Raw genomic sequence first — 27,793 nt, forward strand, 5'->3', positions numbered from 1 at the left:
CAGGACAGATACCGGAGCTAATTAGCTGCTCAGCTGCAGCACATTAAACAGCAACAAAGACACTGTCTCTTCCTTTAATAAGAGAAAACTATTAACAATCCATTTCAAAAGCATGTCTGCGTTATTTTGAGTATAAAGAAGGAAACATGTTTTCCAGTTGAAACTTCTAAACCACTCTACTGTACATTGATTGGCTTTTTTGAAACATGATGACAAAATTTGTGATCAGACCAGAACCATCCTCACACATTGTTTCATCCTTGTTTTTTCACGTGTCACAATAAATCTGCGTTGGGTCTGCAGGCTGACCTTAGGCTCCCGGTAAAAGGGCATATTGCCTTTACGGGAGAGGGCTCCGCTTAAACTACACAGATGTGATGCGACCGGGCTGTGCTGATAAGGTGGCACTGTCTAAAAATACACTCAGCAGCACCGCCTCCAGACACTGTGGCAGTGCGTATGGCCTGGCATGGCCCGGCGTCTGGACCTGGTTGAGCTGATGACATCTGACAACTGTACACGCTGCTGGTCATGCTAGTTGCTGCGTTAACCTGCTCACATGTAGGGACGGAGTGTCAGTCAAGTATGTTCTCAAGGTTTTGTAGTTTTTAGGATTTAGCTGCTTAAATAGCATGTTTTGGATTATGGACTCTGGTTTAGGCTGATGTTTTTTTTATGTCTGTGGTTTTCATTCTACTGAGTTGTTTTTAATTATGTATTGCAGTTCATTCAGTCTTCTGTTCAAGACAGCAGCTGGATTCCCATTAAAGACTTGTTGATGCAAGTTATGAAATATCAGATTTGGATTGCTGTATGAGAAAGCACATTTTAGCTAAATGTCCTCAGCAAGGCAAAAAAGTTTGAACGCTTGCTTGTGGCAGGAAGGCTTTTGGTCAGTAACAGTGCTGCAAATGCATTTGTGACCTAATTTGTGTATTATAAAAGTTCTGAAATGATGAGTGCATTAATCAATAAGTTGGTGGAGAGAAAAATGATTATACTGTAAGTCATTTCAGAGGTTACAGCTTCTTGCTTCTCTGTGCAATAACACAGTAATTTGAACACCTTTGTATTTTTTGACTGCTGATCAGAAGTTTTTCTAAGGCATAACGTTGGAATTTGGAATTTGCATTGATCATTTATTTATTATTTATTTTTTGCTCTTTGCTTGACAGCCAGACTTTCATTAAAAACAAAGAGAGAGATCAGATTGATGATTTATACATGCTGTTTTTAAAAAGTGTTGTGGTTACACCACATCAGAATTTTTGTCATGTGCATGTTATTTTTTCCTGCCCATGGACAACATGAAATATAGCCACCATTGCATAAAGCAATCCCCTCTAACTGAAATGCCTGTGCGTTATATTGTTGTTCATTATTGGATCAAACGCAGTCTGTTAAGGACAGATCTCACATTTGATTGTGTTAGAAGATGTAAATATAGCCAGCCAAAGCCTGAAAGTCACTTGAAAATGTCAGCAGACTAAATATGGAGCTTGTTTTTAGAACCTCATTGCTTTTTATAAAACTTGCTGGCATTGTTAAATGTTTTATTCCTGTTCAACAGAACAGTGAGACTATCTGAAATTGACGTCAAGCTGTTCAATCTGTTCAATCTGTCTTTAACAACTCCTCTGTTATGAGCTTTCATGTGTGTGTGCAGTGGCCTAATTGGCAATGCACATATAGTACTATATAGGTATTTTTTGCAATCTATAACACCCACACACACATGCTATGGTTGGACACTAAACTGTACCACAGAAGGAGAATGTGCTGAACCAGCATTGAGGTATTTTCAGTATATTTTTTATTTGTTTCCATTCATTGTTACCAGATTATTTTTCTTTAGCTGGAAACACTGTGCACAAGCCATCACATCATCAAATGATATCACTAGATAAGAATGAATAGCCAAATTACCACTAACCAGGTAAAATCAATACCAAAAAGAGTTTGCAGTCAATAGAACAAGACTAAGTGGGCTTCACCAAACATAGATACAACCAGGCATCTGATCAGCACATCTAAAGCTATTAAAATGAGGAAGAGAACAATGGCATTAAGCATAAAGCACATAAAGACACTCTAATAGAGCTGGAATTATGGGCTCACTCACCACAAGTATAAAGGACTAAATGGCATTGCTGGTGACTCACTGCTCCCCCAAATGTCGTTTTATGTTTTATTTAAAATTTATAAATTTGATAGAGAGGATGTGCTACATCCTTGATTTTATAGTTGTGATCAACGTGCATGATGCAGAATCCTAAAAAATGATGCACTTTGTATGATTGTACAGAACCGCTATCAAATCCTATAGGTGACTATTGGCCGAAACCATGAAAGGCACTTATATTAATAGACAGAGGTTTACCTCACAGATAAAACTCTGCTTTGAAATTGTGTCCATGAACAAATATAATTCTTATACTGTCACCTCTAAGTATAATTTCCACGTGGGTGCTCACAATTGCCTGGGAGTTATCAAACGTAGCGTTGATTCTGAGCTCCAAAGAATCTGCTGAATTAATGCCCTCGCTTCCATTCAAATTACATTAAAGCAATAAACTTCAATATTGAATAGGCAGTTTGATGTAAACCAGAAGAGCTTGATGTTTGATGAAATCACCCCTTGCAGAGATACACTCCACTTTTACTCATTTACTCCCAGGAAGCAGCTCAGTTTCTGAACACAGGGAACATGTTTTCATTTGTCTCTGTATGTTGTATGAAAGCTTTACTGTAGACACTCATTAAAGCTATAGACAGTTTGCTTAGATAGTACCTTATATACTTTGTACGGCCTTATCCTTGGGGTTCTGCCCAGCTCAGTATGGAAATGGTATTCATCACGTTACATCAGCACAAGAGACTTCATTCTCCTACACTGCTGCATAAGTAGGAGCTAATGATGGCTACAAAGCATGGTTTTGATTGGTTTGGCATGTCTCAGAGCAGGTTAGACTGCTAATATAAATATGTTCACTGTTGTGCTATGGGTGCATTCGCAGCACTTGGTTTTCATTCTGAGGTCTTACGAAGGCATGCAGTATCCATAAAATGTTACACATTGCCTCAATAATACCTCTAAGAAGCTGTCTTTTGAGAAAAATGTTGGGGATCCTCACAGCAGCGGAAAGCACCCTATCTCTAAAATAGCTATTAAGGTGCCCTTGAACACAGCATTTAAACCCATAACTGCTCCCATAATACTGCTCTGTTGCCAATAGTTGCTGCAAGTTATAAGTATCACAAAAACAACATTTAATCCAGTAGCTTTTAGATGTTTCACTCATAACAACTATCAACCTCATGGTGGTGCTTGAGGAAAAGTCAGTGGATCACCAAAGTCAGTAGGACGCATCGCTGAGGAACCATGAATGGCTGTACCAAATTTAATAGCAATCCATCGAGTAGATGTTGAGATATTTGTTAAAATTTTATAAAAACGTTTTGATCAAACCTGGCTAAAAAATGGTTAAAATAATTTCTTCAATACACTATACCCAAAAGTGAACATCTCAAGGATTATACCTTAACATGCCTTTTGTTAATCTTATGCCTAAATCCTCCCATACGGCAGGACAATCGCAGCACTTCTGCAGCATAACCCATGAGGGATCCATGATTTCTCCACTGTCCTCTGATCAGTCAGAACATTTTCCTTTTTCTTTATTGCATTATATGTTATACTTTGTAATCAATGCGCAATTTAGTACTTTGTCAAACAGAAGTAACACGTGTTTATTTGTGCAGATCTTTGCAGTTGGTTGGCTGGTTCTGGTGTTGGCCTGTCAGTTTATTCAACTGCCAGTTTCTATTAAATCAGGCCTGCAGCGTGGCCACTGGATTCGGTGGAGAGACGGAGCAGTTGAACTGGAGATGGCACAGGTGTCCTGCACTGCTTTGACTGAACAAGAAGTGACTGCAGTCTTATGCTTCATTGCCTAACCTCTCCTTCAGCAATATCCAACAGACTGCACACATGGCACACACCCACTTATAGCATGGACGCACATTTCTTAAGGCATGTATGCATACAAATCCTAGTATGCAAAATAAAAGCATCAGGGACAGAAAAAGTTCACTGTGGGAGCACATGCAGAAAACTTGGATTTAAATACTGATGACATACACTAGTTTATAGATAAGGTAACATACTATTGAGTTTAACTGGTCATATTGAAGAAATATATGGTGGTATCAATGCAAAAGCTATGAAAGATACTAACTTACCTTCCAAATGTACTAATAACCACATTTTGATACCAGAAATATTAAAACATTTCAAGTATTTGAGTACCGATACAGGGCATGAATTGTTACATGCATGTTGGATACAGCAAAAATGTACACCAAAACAAATAAGTAACTGTTAAAGAGACACAAGGATATTAAAATAGTCTGGTCTGCACATGGCTGTACCACGCACAAAGTGTATGAAAGCTATTACTCATAGATAGCCATAATGTATGTGCAGAATGTGCCTCAGTTAAACAGCAGATGGAGGTACCACATGTACAGTGCAAAACATACTGCACTGACTGTCTCATGTATCTTTGTTTCTAAGCTTTGCCAGGTTGTCGTGCCAGGTTGTTCTATATAGCATATAAAAACAAAGATATGCACAGCTAGTATGAACAACAGCAAGGAGAAGAACAAGATTTGAAAATTGCATGACAGTAAGAGCTGTATAGCTGTTATTTGTAATGCGTTTCAAAAAAAGTTGCCATATATATAGTCTATTATTGTATGGCAGGGACAAGCATTATGATGGTTGAGCTAATTAGTGTGGTGGAAATTCTTGTGAGCTGAAGGAAGGAGTGATAGAAAAGTTAGACCAAGCCGGTGCTTTTGATGCAGCGTTTTTAGCCACTTTTGCCTGGAAACCGTACTTTAAATCTCATTTGTATTGTGTGACATTTCAAAAAGGAGCTGTTAAATATCACTTTAAGGCGTAGCTCTGACAGATAAATGCACACAGACTCTATTGTACACAAAGCTGAATAAACATAAAGGCACCTCAGACTGTTAGATATTATATCAAATGTTTCCAGAGAACTGAAGTGTCAATCTTCTGCTCTTTGAAAAATGAACCGAGGAGAGGATGATGCCTGTGTTTTGCAGCTTCCTTTAGTGTGGAACCTTGACTCCACGTTCCCATCTCCTCTCCAAATATGCAAATGTCCTCTGATCTTTGAAACGGGGATGGATGTGAATTGCTGCTCTGTGAGGGAGATGGGCCATTATTCCCAGTGAAGGACGTCCAAAGTCCAGCAGAATGAAGGCAGAAGCCCAGAGGTACAGTACAGATCTGAGGGTAATGAACCAATTGAAAAAGGAACCTCCAAAAAGGATCTGAACAATGTCTGTAGAAAGAAAGCCAGAGAGCTGAGAGAGCTGCGAGTGTTGCTCGTCATCGGTTACACTGGAACTGCACATGATCCCCACACCACATGGGACACTATTTCTCATTTCCCCTGTGCAAAGTTTGAATAATCAGAGTCGTTGTAACATTTTGCATTCACTGGCTTTCACAGTGAACTTTTTCAAGAGAGTGGGAGGACGTGAACAGCTAAAGAAGCAGGTTTTGGACCAGGGCTGCAGAGAGTTCAAATCTCAAATTAGCTCAAAAAATGGGTCAGAAGAAGCAATTTAACAGCAGATTCTTCTAAAAATTGCATTCCAAACTCTACCAGCTTTCACTCATTAGCCACACTAGACACGTTGCTGGATTTTGCACCCTACTCGCAGCAAGAGGAAACCATTTGAAAAGTGTTTGGACTCCACTGAGCACGTCTAGCAGACTGGGTGGTCTGTGATGTTTTCCGCTTCCAATTCCTCCAATTCCAAAAGAACGAGATGGGGGAAAGATCTAATGTTGGTGGCTTCAGCTTTCCTTGTGTTGCTCAGTACAAAGGTTTGGTCCTGAATTTATGAGGTTTCAATTACTGTGATTTAGAGAATGGAGCATCTTCTCTTGCAGCCTCAGTGTGGGATTTATTCTGATAACACGGCTGGAATTTAATGTAAAATCATGCAGTGTGCTGCTTTAAACAATCGCTTACCATCCCAAGTCATTTTCAAACTATGAATTTATTTAGGAAGCTGTCCGGACCTCATCATCAAGGTGAGGAGTGACTCCAACAATGGAAAACTAATTTGGGTGAAAATGTCAGCTTCATACGGTTCATTAAAAGTGCTGAGCGTGCAGTCATCACAGCTGTAGGTTTTGCTGAGTTGGTGTAACTGATCAGAATATCCTCCGAGTCCTCGACTGGGTCATCCACAGTGTGAACCTCCTGTTCACAATTATGTTACACTGTGAAAAGCTTAGATAAGGATGAGCAGGAAATTAACCTTGTGAAGAGACAAAGAGGAGTTGGCAGATGTTGGATTAAGACAAATCTGTCAATCAAAGGACTCATGCAAGAACATTTTTGTATTCTTATCCTAAATCTCTCTTTTCTTCTTTGAGGTGTGCTCGTACGAGTGTTCGAGTGAGATTCAGCAAGCCCTCTGAACTGCACAAGTTTGTTGAAAATGTTGATATGATGAAAGTGACCTGTACGTGAGTTGAGACCTGCTCACACCACCATTTAAACAGCAAAATGCTGTAAAATCTATTAATTTTGATTATTCATTCACGAGGCAAAGGTCAAATCTTTTGTGTTGAGTTCCATTTAAGCCAATTGTCACACTTGAATTTGTTGTGTCGACCAACAGCAACAAATAAGAAGGGATTGATTTCGGACACAGTCCAGGTCCTAAGTGTGCCTTAGTGAGCACAATCAGAATGAAAAATCTAAGAAATTATGAAGTAATTATCAATTATACTGTCAACACTGTGTCAATAAAAGAAAACTGCAGCAGTGTTATTTTTGCAGCTGTAGCCATTGATTCAGTTGAGTCAGCACTGAATTCAGCAAAGTTACTGCTGAGATCTCAGAACACAGCAAAACTAGTAAAAATAACAGCAGTAACTTACCATACTTACCCGTGGTTCTCAGATTTACCTCCGAATAAAGTGACATTTTCAAGATCACTTTGGTGGGTTCATTGTTGTCATCACTGACTCAATTAAAGCTGAGTTGTAATAAAATGTAATTTTCATGTAGAAGTCGGTCTTGCTAAAGTATGGTGTGATTAAAATGGGAGCTGGCCATGGGGAGGTGACAGATGTTCCATCACAGGTGATCTTACACAGGTCTGTGACACAATTGGTGAATGCAAGAAAATCTCTTAAATCACTCGTATGTATCATTCAAGAACTAACCTGTTTGTACGAGGGCGTCTTGCATGAGGCCCAAAAATGAAAAAAATAAAAAATAAATAAAAAACATTCAGAGTAGAATGTGTAAAGCCACTTTTAGTATCTGTCACCGTTGCCTTGTGACACACTTTCTAGTTGAGTCAGGGTCTGGTACTGCCTGCTGCTTAATGTGAAGGTCACTTAATGTTTGTGTGGCTGAAGCAGCAGCAGCAGCACTACTTTGTCAGACCTGTTTAGTGCTCCCCTGTATGCTCCGCTTGGCAGCAATAGACTGCATTGTCCACAGCTATATTGAGAGCAAGTCATTTTATCCGTTTTTACAGGGATACCCTTGCGCTTGCCAGCTGTCCTATTTCTTCTGCGTTTGCCTTCGGGGAGATGCCCGTGTAGTGAGTGTTCCCTGACCTCCAGATTTATCCCAGCCATTATACGCTGCTAAGCCAGGCCAGGATCAGGCCGATCTAGTCCAGGCTAGTCTCCGCCCCGTGCTGTTACCTCAAGAAGCGTTGCAGCTTGTGCATGAGAAAGAAAATGTTGCATCTGAGATGTTGTCTCTTCAAGCCCAAGCATGTTGACACTGTGGCGTTTCTGAAGCAGTGACAAAAGAAAACAACAGCAGCCTAGTGCAAGGAGACATCATACAGCCCATCTATATCACGCCACAAACACAGACAGGCAAGGACACACTGCTTCACTTTAACCAAGATGAAAATGTGCAGCGCAGTGCTGACAGCAAAGAGAATTTACTGCTTGCAAATCAAAAAGATTACTTTATTATGCCTCACATGAATGGGAATGATGCAGACCCCTCCTCTCTCTCTCTCTCTCTCTCTCTCTCTCTCTCTCTCTCTCTCTCTCTCTCTCTCTTTCTCTCTCCTTCTCTCTCCTTCTCTCTCCCTGTCTCTCTCTCTCTGCTGTGTCTCCCTGCCTTCATCAGTTACATATTCAGAGAAGTGCAGCACAGCAGTATATTCTGCCAATGCAGAACTCCAATTATTTCTCACTGTTGGGTTGAGACTACACACAAAAAATGAACCCCCCTATACATGACTGCTGGAATATGGCAGAGGTTGGATGTGTTGTGTTTCAGATGACTCACAGAGTTTTTAGGAACCAAAAAGGAAGAAACAGAGATATTTGAAACTATGCTGCTGAGCTTATCAGAAAGTCCCCCACATCCCTAAACGTAGGTAATCACATCACATTTGAATTATTACTCTGCTGCACATGCTGTAACCATCCTTGATCTGAAATATCGTCCACTGCAGAGTTTCTCTCTGTATATTAAACCGTGACTGTCAATCTGGCAGTATACACCTACCTACTGCTTCATTAATCACATTTCCCTGCAATTAGCTCTTCGTTTATGCAGTTTTAATTAACCATGAAATTATGGATCCTTCCTGTTTGGAGGTGGCATCTCATCTCCTGGTGTATTTTGGTCTCTTCCTGAATATATATTTGCTCATTATGACTATGAAATCCAGCAATCTAGTGGCTGTTCTGCTGCTACCTTGGTAGCTGAAGGAAGTGTGTGTGCATGTGTGTGCTAAGAGTTATTGAAGGACATGGCCAAGGGCAGAAGGAGGGGCTGTGTGTGTGTGTGTGTGTGTGTGTGTGTGTGTGTGTGTGTGTGTGTGTGTGTGTGTGTGTGTGTGTGTGTGTGTGTGTGTGTGTGTGTGTGTGTGTGTGTGTGTGTGTGCGCGCGCGCGCGCGCGCGTGCATGGGTGCGTGCGTATGACTCAGTGTGCAGCAGTGTTCCTCAGTTATCACACACTGTGGGAGGAAAAGCTGTGTCTTTGTCTTCTCTTCATTCTCGCACATGCACACACACACACACACACACACACACAGAGAGTAGCGATCTACACTAGATTGCAGTTTGCTACAAATAGCATTTCAGTAAAGGGTCCAATTTGAAATTGACGCCTGGGAACCCCACTGGTGAAACACATCCGTGCCCACACTGGCTTTGTTTACGAACAAGATAGTCCTCAAATGGAATCTTATATTCTGATGTGGCTTAATATGCTTTGACAAACATTTCAAAGCTCTAGACTCTATCAACAAAATTGGACAGATGTGTATTTTCAGTTATTTGTGTTAACATCCAGGACCTGTACTGAAAACAGTCCTACCAGGCCAAATATCCTGGTCCTTGGTGCTCCTTTTAGGTTTAGGAGTAAAAGCATTTTATCCACTTTCTTACTGTAATTTAGGAACCCGCTCAGATCTCAGCCAATGTTAAGGAGAGCTCCAGAGGCGTACTAACCTGTGAGGAGATGCTCCGTTAGAAGAGAGATGTTTTGGAACTCTAGATGACACTAAGCTTATAAAAAGATCATTCGGACACAAAAATGTATAATTTGTGGCTCTGACCTTGTGTGCCGAGGTGAACACGTGCTGTCTCCGCAGAAACCAGTGTCTTCTCTGTCTGAACCAACATCATGTTCCATCATGTTTTCTACATGGCTTTCCACCATATAAGCTTCATGTGGGAAGCATCTCATTGTGTCCTCTTCTTGACGGAGAATTACTGCCGAATGTTTACAGTACATGTCGCTGTGGTGGATGTGAATGCACATGAATTGTATTAATACACATGAATTAATACATATTTAATTTTCTGGACATTTTGCTAAAATGTGTGCTACATTTGGATGCAAACCTGACTATAGTGAAAGAAAAGCAATGCTATATTGCTGACAAACAGACTGGTATGTTAACTGAATATATGGTGAGGTGAAGGAGGAATGTTGTTGGTGCTGTCAGTTGGTTGTCCATGGCAGCTTCTTCTCAGTCATCTATGTGTGTCATGGAAGTTGTGACAAGTGGCAAGCTGTGATTGGTTGGGTTTACTATGTCGTCTGCCTTTGCTATCATATCTTGGCCTCTCGACTGTTTGATTGCCTGATCTGACACAGTGGCCATCTCGAAAGGCAGCGCATTGCGTGGTCTGATCCCGGCACAGTAACAGGTGTGTTTGTGATTTTTATGTCAAGAATCTTTGGAATCAGACCAGGTATAAAGCTCTTGGTAGAAGACAGTGTTCTGTACTGTCCTGTTTTGTGGATGATACAAAGGCCAAATTGACTTTGACACAACCACAGAAACCCATTAACCAACTCTATCAGTGAGCTTATTTAGAGTGCTGGATCTTTGCTTACTGCGATTCAGAACCTCCTACACAATGATTAGGTTCCTCATGGGAGAAGCTTTTGTGTTGGAGCCAAACACTTCTCCTCCATCATGAAAAACCACAGCGCTGTGACGTGGAGGTCAACACGTTTAAAAGGTGGGCAAGAGGTTACTTCACCCACCTGTTTAAGCTGCTTCAAATCCAATCCTGTGCACAGCTTTCATCATTAAACCATTAATTAGCTTAATTGCCAGCCTCATTAGTGTACGTGTTACACAAAATATATTGCGATTATGGACACATGTTGGGTGATCAAGCTGAATGTTTGTGTGGGGCACTGGTGAAATCCCACATGACCCTCTACTGGGATTACTGGGTACTTAATGACATGGAAAATAGCTTGTCTGGTGAAGAACCTGTGTTAATGTAGTTGCAGACTTTTACAGATGAGAACTTTTGAGACTGTTTGTGCAGTCTATGTGACAGCATGCAAATACTTAAAAGGTAACAAACATTTTGCACCTCTGGCATATAATTATGAGTCATGTCACATCCTGTCAGGGTTGTAGCTCAGTCAGTCAATGTTGCTTTGATCCAGTGCATCGGAGCATAAAGAATGCTGTTGGGTTGTTCTAATTTCATAGCTGCAACAAGCCATTAAGAACGTCACAATTCAGTAATTTCATGCATTTCTCCCTCCTAGTCACATTATTGGAACGAGGTTGGTCAATGGCATGGCTATCTCTGCATACTGTACATCATAGAGCAGAGGCCTTGTTATATTGTTTCATTGTGTAGTGTAGAAAGTAGTAAGATTAGATGGATAGTTTCGTACAAATCAAGGGAAAATGACCAAATAAACGAGTGCAAAAGAATGCATTCATTGAACGTGCTCCTGCTTTGAACTGATCTGAACTGAACGTACCAGTTTGCAACTAATGAATGTGAACATGAGCGTCAGTATCTCCCACTAGAGTTAATGACGCTCACACAGTGTTTTATGACACCTGGCATGCCAGCATGGCTAGTGCAACTCACAGTTCAGATGCAGCTATGAATAACTGAAGGATGTAAAAACGTAGCATAAAAAGTCTCACATTTCTGTGCAAATTGTGCCCTCCGGATCTGAAACGACACATCGAGCTGAAGCGTCTGACCAGTCTTGGGAAATATCTGCGAGTGAATGATGAGGACAGGAAATTGTTAACAAAGGGTGAGACCACAAGCCAACAGCCAAGTCAGACTCACAACATTTTCTAAAGGGCCGATTACCCTCAAATAGACAGGACTGAAACTTACTAGACTACATCGTAGAAAATCTGCAGCCTTCGCAATTCATTTAAAAGGAAAATGGAATAAATGAAAGTGAACTAGGTCATTTTTTTAGGACAGTGAACGTAATGCAAAATTCACAAGTGTTTACTATATGTACTACAGTCTGATGAAAGGTGCAATTATAGAGAAATGAGAAGAATTTTTTTCTGCCTGCATTAGATGAATGACAAATCGTCCATTAGTGCCTTCCTCCAGACAGAAAAGAAAGTGTTCTCTGTATGACTAATGCAATGAATACAAGTGTCCTTCTGTTGGCTAATTGAATGTGATTGAGTGGAGCTGAGAGTAATTGAGTAGCGCTGAAATAACCTATTGGTTTGTTTGATCAGAGTAAAAAGCAAATGCTGTTTAAAGAGCTCGAAAATAAAGTCAGTGTAAACTAGCAGCTGTTGTGTTCTGGCTCACGGCCTGCATGCTTAATGACTGCAAGCAGCGTTAAAGAAGGCTTAAATCAAATGTTTGCATTTATAATTCGCTTGGCTGCTGTCCAAGTGATTTTTGACAGCAACGGTAGATACATGTGTTAACACTGAATTAGACCACTGTTAGTTAACAAATCAGGTAAATCAACCTTGATTACATTAGAATTCAATGTGAGTGACCATAAGCATGGCTACAAAATCAGAACACTACTACAGCATATTGTTCCATTTTGCCATTTAAGTTTTTTGTACATATTTTTGGAACACCATCTAAAGCTGGAATTATGCTTCTGTGAAGACACACACAAATGTCTCTGCAAGCCTATGGCTAAGGGTAACCACAGTTTGCAGACTTGCAGAGGACCTGATGTGCACACCTCAAACATGAGTGGGTCTGCAGGACAAGCAAGCTGATTGGTTGATCCATTGCATGCTGTGAAGCAGGTTTAAAACAGAAAACAAATAACATGTACTCATATACTCAAAGTCCACATAAAAAAAGATTTCTGTCTGACTTTAATAATGTTAAAAATTCAAAACATGGGTTATCAGCTTAACTCCAAGCACATCAGTCTCGCCCACAAAACGCTACATTAACAGAAACATAATAGAGTCCACTGTTAGTGTTAGAAGTATGTATATCATGAAGGTGAATGGGCTCATTATCTCAGTTTGTCTCAAGCTGAGACAGTTCAAGTGAAAAGACACGCACACACACTTCTCCACGCTCAGGCCCGCTGTCTGCTGACTGTATCTGCTAGAGTGCAGCAGGCGGAGGAGACATCTGAACGAGGTCGTGGAGTTCACTTGCCTCTCCTCTTCCTCCACTCTGAATATCAGCCCTCCCTTGACCCGGCCTGCCTGGTGAGGCATTGTTTTCCCCTCGTCCCGCTCACTTCTCAGTACAAACAGTAGCATCCATCTCTCTTGCTGCATGCATGACGCGCCACTCTGTGTCCTCTACATTCTCTGAGGATAATGGGTTTTGGTGCAGCTTGCACAGATGGAGGCTCAGGGAGCGGTCCACCATTGGCTGTTCTGGCCCCACTATCACCCCTTCTAACACAGAGCCGACTCCATTTGCATCCCGCCGGGATGCAAACACTTAAGGGGAGGAGTGTTACGCCCCTCCCCTCTTCTGATGCAGAAGTAGTGATGTGTTCAGTGTGCAGCTGTCTTGCTTGTACAGCATGCCTTGAATCATGTTTTAAAAGATAGGTATTCAAGATTCTTTGATGTATCATTGATAAGATATTACTGTGTGTTTCTTCAGGGCAGCGACGAAGGCGACGTGGACAAGAATAAATGCTGCACACTGTGTAACATGTCCTTCACCTCAGCAGTGGTGGCACAGTCACACTACCAGGGTAAAATCCACGCCAAGAGGCTAAAACTACTACTGGGAGAGCAGCCTGCCATCACAACCAAAGGTATAGCCCCTGTTAAAAATGCATTGTGGGTACAAATGATAGAGGAGCTAAATATGTCCAACAGAGATTTATTATTGAGAAGAAAAATAACTAAGTAATGAGACACAGGATGTCATATGTGTTAATGATAATGTTTGATGGTGTTGTTATGTACGTGTGAAGCGGAGTAGAACCTCGTAGCTGATTTGAAATAAATATGAAGCTCCTGGTTCACACTCAGAGTGTGTTCTCCCCTCATCTCTCCCACTGTTGTTCCTGAGTTGGACTACTCACAAGTAGCATTGCCAGTGTCTGATATTGTCTAGTTTATATATTAATGTGCAAGTGCACTGTCTTGATTCAGTGCTGTGAAACACCACATACACACAGAGGTGGTGGCAGGGTCAGAATATACTGCAGGAGCCCAAAGGCCAAATCTATACAACAGCATGGCCACAGGTGAGACACTTTCACTCCCATGATTGCGCACTTGTTGTGTTTTGAGTCATGTCTCTGCTAACAGCGCTAAGTTTTAGAGTGAGTAGTGTAAATTACACCCTTATTTTGTATCTATCATAAATTTTCTCAAAGCTATACTAGCGCATGGAAACAATTTTACTTAAAGAAATAGTTTCCATTGTGGGAAGTATGCTTATCGGCTGTCTTACAGAGAGTTACAGAGGATGAGAGGATTGATACCACTCTCATGTCAATGTGGTAAATAGGGCCATGAAGCTTCAACCTCCTACTGGTTAGCTTAGACTGGAAGTGGGGGGTAAAGCTCCCTGGCTCTGCCCAAAGGTAACCTTTAGCTGCACCTTTAAAGCTCACTAATTAACACATTATATCTTGTTTTGCTGGTGTCATTTTTATGTGTGAATTCTGCACAGCCTTTGTCCCGTGAGAATAATTCTCCCTTTGTTCTTCAATCTCAGTTTATATGTATGCAGTTTATCAACTAAAGACACTTTGCCTGTTAGATCGGATTGGAATGTTTATGACTTGAAACCTGAGTAATTAATGGAAGTAATGAAGCAATACATGTACTACGGGAAGCGTATTCATTCAAATCCTGCAGTACTAATCCCATCTGGACACAATCCAGTGGTGTTGACATTAAAATCATAAGGTAGCAGGCCTCTTTTGGTAAAACTCACCCTGTCTTGAGAGGAAAAAGAACAACAAACAGCTCATGACATGCTGGGATTTTCCACAGTATGGGAACACCCGGTCACCTTGGTCTGACATTTACACATCACTTCCATTAAGATTATCATTTTAGATGGTCAGTTGCCAATTTACCGTGTCTGTCTCCAATCCGCTTTCACTCTCTGCCCTCATACTGCCCTGTCTCCACCATTGCTTTTGAGCTCACAGAGAGCACCATCCTTTCTCCTACTGCGCTATCCGGCAAAGTCAACTTAGAATCAAAGTAAGGACAGAAGCTGAATGATGCAGTGTGTGCAAACACTCATCAACATCACTGCTGGATTGTAACCTTTCGTGGGAAATAAGACCAATTATGCAAATGTCATGTGCTGTAGTATTGCATACTTTCTGAGTCAACACTACTCATTCCTAAAACCCCCCGGATAAATCTGAGGTATCACAAGATGTTTACCAACACAGAGCAAAAAAACATGTCTGCTATACAAATGGTGTTTATTGCCCACTAAAAAGCAGCACAGTTTTCCTTCTGCAGGCCTCTTTAAACAGTTGAAATGAAACAATCTGAGAGGACAGCATCACTCACCTCATTGGCTGCTTGAAACTCAGACCTAAGAGACCTAACAGTTACTTCTGCTTCCTTTTGGTCCCAACTTTAATATCTCAACACTTGTTATATGGATTGCCAAGTAGTTTGGTACAGCATTCATAGTGCACCGAGGAAGAAATCCTAAGAACTTTGATGATCTTCTGACTTTTCCTCTGAGGCTACCAGCTGGTCAAGTTTTCACTTACCCTGTGTGGATTGGCACAAAAGTTTATATAGATATTATGGTTCCAAGACGACGTGTCGCACCGGCTTTGGCTGGTTTTTCCTCTAACACTATTATGAGGTTGACATCTGAACAATTATTTGACTGATTGCCATGAAATTTGGTACAGACACACTGGATTAATTGTATAAACTGCCTTTGCATCAGGTCAAGAGTTTAATTATTCCAATACTCTGGTCTGAGATCAGATACCTGCAAAACTAATGACAATCCCATGGGCCTCCATTGTTTTTAGTGTTAATAAGTAAATGTTAGTATGCTAAGACTATGAACATGATGCATTATTCATGCTAAACTATAGCGCGTTGTTAGCATGCTGATGTTGTCGTTTACCCCAAAGCACCGCTGTGTCGAAGTACAGCCTCACAGAGCTGCTAGCATGGCTGTAGACTCGTGTTCATATTTATGAAAATGTTGCACGTCGTGTTTTTTGGGGCCAATTACATCTTACTAACAGCAGCCCAACAAGCTGGAGCGGTTGGCTGGTTTTCCTAGAGCCCATGTGTGTCTATGCGTGTGTTATTTAGATTTAATCACCAACTGCGCTTTACCTTGGGGTGATTCAAGTCTGCTGCTGCTGTAAGCTGCTGACAGCTGCTCACCTTGAATCTACTTACAAATTGGCAGTTGTGTGAGAATAATGAGTGGAGATCACAGGGGAAACAGCCAATGAGAAATATAGCAAACATTGTATTTTCAGATTGTTCTGGAGCCCAACACCTGAGTCCACAGTGAGCAGTGTGGATGTGAATAGATCAGCCTTGAGCTTTGTTTACTGTGGCTCGTTGGCTCCAGTTGGCCGAGTCATTTATATGCACTTCACAGCTTTGTTGTTTTACTTTGTGCTCTCAGATATCTCTCACCACTACTTTTCTTTTAATTTGTTGGAAGTTTTCTGTTGACTGATAAGGCAGTGCATTTTTATAGTGGTATTATCTGAAGTCTCCCATTGTTGAACCGTCCTGAATTTATCCTGCATTAGCACTGCCTCAGCCACTGCAGCCATTTTCCCTACAAAAGTGTTTGGATTGAATCATTAGATTAGCGCACAAAGCTCTTGTCTTGAGTTAATGTTTGTTGAACAAATCCTTGAAATCTCTGAAAAGAATAGCATAATTCCTTTCTGTGCAGCAGCACCAGAAAAGCATTTTAGCATAGAAAGTAGGACAGAAGGTGTAAAGTCTGCAGAGCTAGTTCAGGCCAAATACTAAACAACACTATTTTGCACAATTGCAGCCAAATGGAAAATTAGTTTTGTCTCTGTTGGACACCTGAAAGAGGAGTGAAAGAAATGACAATAAGGGCTTTAATTTTCATCCGAATTTGCCCAAAACCTCAAGCGGGACGCCACTGTCGGCTGCACAATCGTCACAACCAAATGTTTACCAAGATGCTGCACCATCCTGCTGCTGCTGCATTTACAGCCAAGCATCCACCTGTGGGCTCCGTTCTTCTTTATTCCCAGGGTTTGTATCGATCTCACTCAGCTCTTGCATTGGCTGGTTGAAATATTTATGCTCTTAGGGAGAGATCGAAACAGAGCCTGACTGAACTGAAGTTTTTATTCATTCTCAATACAGCGTTCCTTTTCAATTAATGGCTGAACTACTGAAGGCCAAAGCCATTTTCACATTATACCAAACAATGCTCTATACATGCATATAATATGCGCATTGTTTTGCTTCTTGCTTGTGTGTATTAAAGCAGCAATCTTCCCTTGTTTTTCTCTTAAGAGGTTAGGATAGAAGTATATCATTTATTTAGAATTGTATTTTCTGTGAGGAAAGTTTTGGGCTCCGTATTATTGAATTTTTGTTTATTTTGAGCATTGGTCAACTCTGAAGCTTCACAAAAAAATCAAACTAACTCTGTGTGGTTACAGAAAAACTATGACGGATGTGAAAAAATGAACTCATATGATAATGTTCAAAGGGTGGTGATTAGTGTGACATTTAAAAAGTCTCAAGGTGCCCATATGAATTAGTGTAAGGCATTTTTCAAAAATAAATACATGTATATAGAGGACTCTTTCAAGAAAATCACTCACCAGATCCATCAGACAGTTATTTGGAAGCACCCAGGACAAATGTTTTTCTCCAAGCTGATGTTTTGGTAACCAGTATATCTAGTAATTTATCAATAGTGAGAGATACTTTGGCTTCAGCTTTAGACAACTTTGACACTGTTTGATTGCATTCATGCTTTGCTTTCTAGCAATCAGATTGGAGTCTGGTGGTGTAGAGCCTAGACAGCGCCCTTTTGCTATTTGCTCTCTTTGCCACATGTCAGTGACAGACACGGCCATTAAGCATGCCATCTGTGGCCAATGGTTCAGAACAGAGGCAGCTTCGTCCCAGCCCAGAGAGGTGGAGACACAGCCATCAATCGCACTGACACCCAGCAAACTGCTGAGGAGCCTCCTCCTGCATAATGTGTAACAGACACAGAAGAAAAAAACGTTTTTTTTTGTGTGTGTGTTTTTTTTGGATTGCAGCTGCTGATACCCAGTTTTTGTGCCTGATTCCATTAACTTTAGATTTTCATCAGTAAGAATTTCAAAAAGTACAATTATTCAGCACTTCTCATGGATCCTTTTGACAGAGGAAACGCCTCAAACTGCAACTGCAGTAATATAATATATATGATTCTGAAATTGGCCATTCTGCACTTTTATTTTTGCTGCTTGACACATATTTTGATGCCACACTGTGGTATTACTAGTTTACGTACTTTAAGCATTATATTCAATTAAATACTGCAAAAGAGAACTTTTCAACATTATGTTTAAAAAAAAAAAAAGTGCAGCATTTGTGTTGAAATTTGCATCTTTCTCCTTGAACTCCCTGTCCTCAGGTAATAGTCCCAGTCCAGCAGCAGCAGCTGTTGTGGTTGCTCAACAGACTTCTGTTCTTCTCATAAATTGCAGAGACTTCTGTGAAGGCGTGCTCACTTGGAACAGATGAGGGTATATCACTGTATATCACAGTAACAAAGTGCATTACTCAGGGACTCTGGCAGAAGAGCATCTGATATAGAAGCTGTCGCTTTCGCCTCCATTGAGTGACATCCCGTCAGCTGTGAGTTCAGCCATTTTCAGTGGCAAGTGGGGAAGCGGCCATGCTTATCGTCATATAAATAGATCATAAGATTGTGACGTTTATTGCAACTTCGGCAATCTGTGCTGCCTTCACTTTGACACACAGCTCCACTTGCTCACCTGGGCAGCTCCAGACTCGTCCCGTCTGTGGCACAGTTGCCTTCAGTATTGATGGACTATTACTCATTATGTGTGACCAATCAGACATTGAGCGAGGCTACAGAGTGGTGACTACAGACAGAGAAAGGCGGCTGCATTACAGCCAATTTTGAAAAGATGATTTTTAACTGATAATCTGTCGACACCTAATACGATAGAAGCAATCTTTATTTTTCTCTGTCTCAACACTAATGCAGATAATAGTTGCAAATATTCCACCAGAAGATTCACAATGAGAAAAAGTCTGTCAGTAAAAGGTTGGATGTGTTGCACTTGTCCAAATGATCCATATTCCAATTGTAATAAAGGAGCTGCTGGCTTTGGAATGAGCTTGTTTTCTCCACGTAAATGGTTGTTTAGGGCACCTATACTGTTCAGGCACCCAGATCTGTCACAAATAGAAAATGTCAGGAAGATAAATCCAGGGCACCGGGAGGCCCGGGCTATTGATTTCTACATAAGTAACGTCAGCGACCTGGCTGAGTTCCTCTGTTGATTCGCCTGCCTCTGGGGACGTGCTGCTGTTCCAACCTGCCTTCAGCCACTATACAGATGCAAAAACTTGAGCTTGCCGAGCGTTTTTTTTCCTCATTCACCACAAATACCAAAGATCCTTGCTGGTGTGGCTGTTAAAACAAAAGCCTCAACAAACACTGATGAGAATATACAGCATTTCTGTTGTCACGGGAGAGCCTCGTAAACTGCTTTTTCCCCCCTCGAACAGACGGTGTTCATCATCCTTTTGGGTCCTCGCAAGCTCCATTCAAAACCCATGATGAGCATTTCAGAAATGCACCGTCATCAAACTGAATTCCTAGTGTTGAGAAGCCCTGCCAAGCTGTTGTTCTGAATTTCAAATTAACTTTCCGAACATGCAAGAATTTCATCTGATAGTTGATATAAATGTTTAATGTTGTTCCTACAGGCTGTATCCTCAGCTACTGTATCACACACTGCCTCTATACACTAACAAATAACCCCTCTGTGCCCTTTTACTCAGACGCAGTTGTGTTAACGTGAATATTTTCAGTGACCCACATAGTACGAGCTCGTCTGCATGCATTTTTATCTGAAAATTGACTGACAGTGTTGCAATGTGCTGCAATTCTTATTCAGATTCTATTTTAGAGCACAGGCAGGCTGAATGAATGTTAATATGTCATGAATATTTTTATATAATCAGCCACGTGTATTTGCATGTCCTCACATGGTCTCGCTAAGCATTATTTCCACATTCTGGCCTCTTTCCAATTGTCTGGGCTGTTAGCGCAGTAGCTGCCATGAATGTCACTTCCTTTAACATCTGCAGCTTAATGTGGAGATATATTTTCCCTGCGCTGATTTACTGGGAGGTGATTTGGAGAAATCTGCAGTTAAAATGTTCATATGGTAACGTGACCGTGGTGGAGACGATTATCTGAGGACTCTAAATGTCTCAGTGTGTGGACAGTTAAATAACAATTAAAGTGTATGAATCATAACAGTAACATTTAAAGCGTCACAGTATTTTTAAATTGCCTACTCCTGGTTCCATGCTGTTCAAACCATCTAATGGGCTGCCTCAGTCTTAATATTTTCATATTTTGCTGACATTCTGGTGCAGTGCAGCAGCTCAATTCTGAGATCGTGAAGTTGGAGCAACCAACAGTGAATTGAAATAAGAACTTAGTGCTTTACACTACTGTAATTGTAGAGTAACTGGAATAATGGTGCTGGGAACAGACATAGAATAAAATCTGTGGTAGAATGAAGGTTTGACTTGCATAAGAATGAGCAAATATTGAGGTAGGTTTTATTAATGTGTTTCTTCTATTTCAGCATTTTTACCATAAATGTATTATGAAAGTGCCTTTTAGCCACACTAACAGCATGGCATGAGGGAATTGGATAAAGAAATGACACTTTCTTTACTTCAAGCATGCATTTATCCCACAAAAAGAAGTCTATGAGAAGCAATATTAGTTAAATAGTCTGATAATGTCACCTCAATCAAAGTGTCATTTCTTCAGCCAATGTTCCAAGTTCAACAGCAAAAAAGAGTTTCTTTGGCTGTCTGTCGCTGTACTTTCCAGATATATGCAACATGTGGCAAAACTGGCTGGCATTAAATCTAATTTAACAACACTAAATACCTAAAATGCAGAATACTAAATTGACAAATTGTGGTGGTGCAAAACACATTTGCACCCCTGAGAGTAATGTACACCAGGCTTGGTAAAATCCCCCTTGTTTTCCAGCTTTCCAGAGGACAAATAGTCTGCAGTTCAAGTTCAGCTTTGTAGGACTTCAACCTTACAGATAGTAATAAATCTCAGAGATGGAGATCTTTTGTTTGTTTGCTTTCTATGACCTGCACAGTTTGCAGAGACTCCTCCTCAGAGACAAAGTGAAAATATGAGAAGATGTTGCCTTTCCTGAGTCGTACATGCAGGCAGAGCAGAGTGTGGTGAGTAGAAAGCCCAAACGGGAGCATTGTAGGAAGAGATAACTGCATGGATTCAGAGCACTTTGATCCCCTCTCCTCACAGATGCTGAATCGCCTCAGATTTATAACTCTGTTCATGCTAAATAGCTCTACTTTGCACCGCTTCTCTGTCTGTATGCAAGGAGGGGATTTGGCTGTTAAACACATCTCAGTGCTCTTAAAATAGTGACATGTTCTAATCCACTACTAATGGATTTTTAGTTTTCTGTCATTCAGAGGCTGATCAATGATGGGCTAAATCTTCACACAAACTCCCTCTTAAAACACAAAACAGGACAAATAAAAGAGCTGAATAATCCATTAGAATTAGCTTTGCTGACAGAGCCAGCAGAAGAGCTATGCAGAGCAGCAATAAGTCCAAACAGCAGAGCAATCACAAAACCTCACAAGTCCTATTTGTTTTAAACTCCTCATCACTAAAGCCCAAATGCTGCCCTATAGTTTAAAAATGCATTTGCATGAATGTAAAAATATGGCTGTTTATGTAAAGCTGCCTTTTGAAATGTAAGCTTTTCATCTAACAAGAGTGGTATGCATCTCCCTGGAGACAAACTAAGTGATTTGAATATGACTAATTACTTCCATAGAAAATGTCTCCACTGAAGGACGGGGAAGCTACTATCACCTGCAACAGTCTTTAGAACCACTGATGAAACCTGCGTCATTCTGTACTGCTCTGTATCAGGCACCCACAGATAACCCACAAATATTTCTTACAGCGTTTAGAATACACATTTACAGGAATTTACGGCACAGGTGTTGCTGGAGTAGAGCTGGATGGAGTTATATCCTCACTAAGAAGTCACCATCCTGTCTGATTTCCCTCGTTTGGCTGCTGTTTCCTCCATTCTCCGCTTGATCCAGTCCATCCAAGTGTTTGCAGTTGTATATGATACTTACTTATTCATGTATTTACTGCAACTTCCAAAGTGAACAATAAATAATTAAGCTTTCAACAGGCCACCTGTGATTTGGAGGTAAGGGGTATTTTGATGTGGAGAAATAAGAGAAAAGGAGGAAAAAGAAATGTCCAAAATGGATTTGGAGATCTGACATTAAAAAAGTCAGCCACTATGCTGCTTGTAAAGGATCCCACTGTTGAAAACTGGAAGCTACCTTTGGTGATTCCCTGAGTTTTCCTCCAGTGACAAATGTTGTCCCTCTGTAAAGTGATGTGATGTTCACAATCATAAAATTTTTAGTACATTTGCATGGATGCACAGGTAAGTGCAGCGAAGAAAGAAGTTTTGATCCAGAATTTGTAAAACACCTACTTTGGTTAAACCCTTTAAATAAATGTAACATTAGCTCTTCTGTTGCAAAATTGTACGAACTCTCAGCTGAAAGTGAAGAGGTGCACTGCTGTATTGTGAGACTGTGAGCTAGCTTCCATCAGCCTCTCCTCCTCTTTACAATCTGAACCAACAGGCAGGACCCTTCACCCTCACATTTGGTCAGACAGCAGAGAGCTTATCAGGCCAATACAATGCTGCAGTTTGTGTGGGTGTGTGTGTGTGTGTGTGTGTGTGTGTGTGTGTGTGTGTGTGTGTGTGTGTGTGTGTTTGTGTGTGTCCTCTGACTAACCAGCTACATGGCTGCCATTATGAAATGTGGCATGTGTACTGTCTCCTTGACTTGATGATGATAAATCAAGACCATCAGGCCTGGATGATTCATACCCTGGTGTACTGTTGATTCTCCCCAAAAATGTTTTTCTCAGACATCAATGTCAAAAAAAATTGTATGGCTTCAGGAAAAAGCTGCAATCCTCTCAGAGTGGCTTTTGGTGTGTTCTCAGTGCTTAGCAGTGTGTGTCCAGAGCTCATGAATTCATCTCTGTGCAGCAAAATAAGGCACATTTTTATCTCTCACACACTTAAACCCATAATATAGAGAAGCGAGGGCCTTTTCACAGAGTTTAAAGTGTCCTTTTACGCAGCAGGTGCCACACCGAGTCGACACCATCTGCCTCTTGGCGATGGCTACGAGCCCCGCCTTCTGAACTGAGCTGAACCCTCAATCAAGGCACAGAGGGGTGTTAAACAGTATGGCTCTAATGATGCACTAAATGGGAGGAAAGGATTTGGTTCCTTTATGTGCCTGCTGGGTTATCTATGAGACTGGAGAGCCACCCTGCAATAACACAGCCTGTTATGAATGAGGAGTCTGCCACCTCATAACCGCAATTCTTTAGGTAAAACTGGTGGTCTGTGAGTCAAATGGCCGGGACACTCTGACATACGAGCAGTTAGAATATTATATCATTGTGATTACTTTTTGCACGAGGAGGATGTTGTACAGCAAGGTCATGGCACTGATGATGATAAATGATCTTTGCTTCGGTCTTGTAATCATGCGCCTTTAATTCCTGAGTATTTGCAGGAAAGCATTTGGCCGAGTTTCACTTCTTTGCTTCTCATTTCCTCTCAACTTCTTGGCCATCTTTAACACAAGAGATCTGACCAATAAATCCTCTGATCCTCTACATTTTCCATATGCTTATTCTATCTTCAAGATGTATTCCAGTCCATGTTCACAAAAGTGGTTGCAAGACTTACTCTGCAGGTCCCCTCAGTTCTACAGAACACGTAGTTTTGGCTCAAGCTCAAAGCTCAAAATATCAATATAGCTGCTTTCATGCATCATGAAATGTTGCAGAGAAACAAATGAAACAGCTTGTCAGGGAACATTCTGCAGATACCTTCAGTATGAACCTTTTGTGAGGTTGCAGGTACATTCATAAAAAGTGTTTATGTTTATGTTATGTTGATGAAATACATAATTTGGCTGGCGTTATGTTCTTGTTGCATGTAATATATATAATGTATTTGGTCTTGCAAATTTGTAGTCCATAAACTGACTTTCAAGAAGATACAAGTTGCACAACCACATTCAAATGATTTCATGCTGTCATGTAGTTTTATGTAAAAGGCTTGTTTGGGCTTCCTCTGGTCATTTCTCCTTCACTTTAAAGCCTCAGATGTTTGCTTGAATGTGATGGGACCCCAGTGTATACACTAGAGCGCTTTAATTGTTGGCGTTTATTGACCACAAATGTTTTTTTGACGGAGTGAAACAGAGAAGTACCAAATAGACATTTTTTGTACGTGTTGGTCTTGACTGGTTTCAGATTACTAATATCCATAGCATGCTTGTGAGAAGCCAAGCCTCAGTAAGCTGCACATTTTGAATGTGCACTGCAAAAGGCACAGACGCAGTCATGAGGGTGGCTCAAGTGCTGTCTGACGTCAGTACAGCAAATTAATGTTAGAAGACGCTGCAAGTGTTTTGATAACCCACAAAGACACAGTGAGGGGTTATTGTCATTTAGCTGTTCTAAGATTGATGCTGATTGCATTTTCTCATGTGATTGTGAAGCAGTCTGGAAATATTGTAAAACTGTTGACAAGGTTGTTCACAGGTCACTACAAGACAATAACACAAGATGCGAATGCTGGCAGGACATTTCTAATTTGTTGTAAGTTTATTTATATGTCAATTATCTTAATATGAGAGGTGGAAGTGGGGGAAACAGCCAGCCTGGCTTGCTCCAAAATTATGTTTCCAAATATGCCCACCAGGACATCAAAAGCTCACACTAATTAATATGTTAGTTAACATGCTTGTTGGTTTAATCTGTATGCAAACAAAGTTGTAGCTTTAGGGAGCTATGTGCTGTAAGTCTCAGCAGTCAGACAGCGACAGTCACCACAAATGAAATAGAATTTGTGAATAAGTGAGTTTTAGTGGAATATTTGGAAAATGTGGACAAAGCTTGGCCAGCTGTTTCCCTCTGCTTTCAGTCTTTATCCTAAGATTAACTAACCTCCTCCAGGCACTAGCTCCATAGTTAGCTTAATACTACTGTATAATAATACTAGTAATAATTAGCATTATTAGCATTTGAATGCAGTTCACAGCAAACAATAAACATAAGTCAAGTTGTTGTTGTTCTGGAGTCAGTTATAGCCTCGTTTATGTCCATCATCTCTCAGCTACAGTAAATATTTCCCCGTCTTTGAGTTTTCAGCAGCCTTTAGATTCTCTCTTTCACATTTTGTCAAACCTCTCTCTCTCTCTGCTGTGGTGGGTAATTGCCTGGATGTTGTTGCTGAAATGAAGACTTGTGCTTTTGGGTTATGTTTCATATGCCAGTGGTGTCTAAACAGCTTTTAGTTCTCTATAGCGTAGAGTGCATGTCAAGCTACCAACTGTAGTTTTCTAACTGATGATCAAAGGTGCAGGTGGGTTTCCCACTGTAAGATTGGCGAGTGTGAGACCTTGGATTCAGCTGCTGAAGTATAGGCCAGATTCTTACACGATCTCTAAAAGCTACTGTGCTTTGAGAAAGGCATTACATCCAAAACAGCTTCTGGCTTCTTTTCTGTAGCTGACCTCTGACCTCCTTGCAGTGGGGACTACAGGGATTAAATTAAGTCTGACAGTTTACATTGGCCTATTAGTTGGAGAGGTCACCCTATAACCACAAAGTCGCAGATTCAAGTCCTGCATAATAGCCAGCTGCTGTGGAGGAGAGCATCAACCAAGTGCTGATTGTAAAATATAATGCAAATGTGAACTCAGGACAAAACGCTGACAGTTAAAGGTTCGAGAGCTGCCGCTTTGTAATGTTGACTGGTGAAATGGGACATAATGGTACAACACTAAATGTTGACTTAGGGTGGGCCGAGCACTGGAGTGTTAAAACTGATTAAGTTGATAGTGCTGTTTTGTGTCGGGGAGCACTCGTTCAGGGTTAATGCTGTCATCCATGCATGAAGGCACAAGTGGGTAGCCACGAGGAGACCAGGCTCTTTAATCCGTTTGCCAAGTAGAATTTAGGTTTTCCTCTTCAGGCATTTAATGGAGATAACAGCCTGTTATTCAGAGGGCTGCAGTAGCAGGGCTGCAGTCATTGTTACATCGCTGCTGATCAGTGCTCATTAAAGCCCTTACATTGTCCTCTGTCCGCTGGCTGCAAATCCCTACTTTAAAAAGCCACCTTGTGTTTTCAGGCTGTGTTGACTCGCCGTTAGTACTCTGCATACTCATCAAAAAACCTAAAAATATTGCTACCATAACTCACTTTTAAACAACGGGTTTTAAAGCACTACACAGTAAAGCCATTTTCTCCTGAAGCATTATTTTTATAGGATAAAAGCACTGCAGAAAATATAAAATAGCATAATCTGTCATATTCATATAAACATTGCAAGAGTTTTCCATTGCGTTAAAATGACAGTGAAATAACTCCAATATGGTGAAAGATGAAAAGACATCAGGATGGACTCTCACAAGCCGAGAAAAGACACTCAGACACTTACAGATCACCTGCTGAATTGTATGTGTTCAAACAGGAAGCTGCCCTTGTCAATGTCTTATCATCATTTCCTTTGCGGGGGGGTTACATCAACTTATGACCACTGTTTGTTTATCAAAATTGGTACACATTTAAACACCAAATCATTTTTGATTTGATTGAACCTCACTCTTGTGTTTTGTTGTTTTTCTTTCAGAGGCATCTCCCAGTCCTGTAAAGAACTCCCCAGAATCTTCTCCCATGACCTCCCCGCGACAGCGCCGCGACTCGGACCGTTACTGCCAGCTATGCAACGCCTGGTTCAACAACCCAGGCATGGCTCAGCAACATTATGATGGCAAAAAGCACAAGAAGAACGCTGCCAGAGCAGACCTGCTGGAGCAGCTGGGCAAGACCCTGGATATGGGAGAGATGAAAGGTACAGAACACTGCTGAAGTCATGAAGCACTTTTTTAGAATTTGATTGCTGTAATATAATTTTCAGTGCATTGCCAGTCAGTGCATTTTAAATCACATTCATGCTTTTTTTAAATGGTTTTAATGGTTTATTAATATGAAGCATGTCACAGAATTTGGTTTATGCTCATATGTATTTAGTGTAAGGCTGCAGCGTGGCCATTTCCAGGTTTAGGGGGGAGCAGTTACGCACCAAAATATACGTCTTATAAGACGAAAATGATAGTGTGATATTGAATCTTTGCCAAGCTCTTTGGGCCCTAGGCCTCAGTGTCCAGGACAGCTGTCTCTGTTATGTCCCAGTGCCAATGGCTGTGTCACACTCAAACTTATGTACAGCGACGGAGGGAGCAGCCATGGCAAGGTGTTAAGTAATGATATAGAGTCCTATTGACCCCAGAGCTTCTCATCCACAACATAACATGCATCAATGGACAGGCGCTGACCTAGTGGTAGGAGAAACATCCAATAATAGAGAGATCTTCATGGTTCAAGTGCTTTGTCAGCAGGCAGACTGAAGCTGAAGCAAGCTGAAGTGTCCTTAAGGAAGACCCTGATACCCTACAGGCTCCAGGGGGGCTGTTCATTGGCTGACCCTGACCTCTGTCCTGCCTGCTCCCCCAGGGCTCAATGACATATCTCATTATTTGTCATTAAGCAAAAGTTTTGCTGGGGGAAGTTTCTTTATGAAA

The 27,793-nt window shown here is 41.0% G+C and overlaps 1 protein-coding gene across 1 annotated transcript in view; it reads left to right on the forward strand.

Annotated features, from left to right (window-relative positions):
• zmat4a (zinc finger, matrin-type 4a) overlaps window positions 1-27,793 on the forward strand; it is a 117,594-nt gene that overhangs the window by 53,876 nt on the left and 35,925 nt on the right. The window contains exons 4-5 of the mRNA XM_076731664.1: window positions 13,449-13,605; window positions 26,842-27,063. Of these exons, the coding sequence (XP_076587779.1) occupies window positions 13,449-13,605; window positions 26,842-27,063 (379 nt within the window). The remainder of the gene's footprint in view (window positions 1-13,448; window positions 13,606-26,841; window positions 27,064-27,793) is intronic.

This window comes from Chaetodon auriga, chromosome 5 (assembly GCF_051107435.1).
Source record: "Chaetodon auriga isolate fChaAug3 chromosome 5, fChaAug3.hap1, whole genome shotgun sequence".
Lineage (NCBI taxonomy): Eukaryota > Metazoa > Chordata > Actinopteri > Chaetodontiformes > Chaetodontidae > Chaetodon > Chaetodon auriga.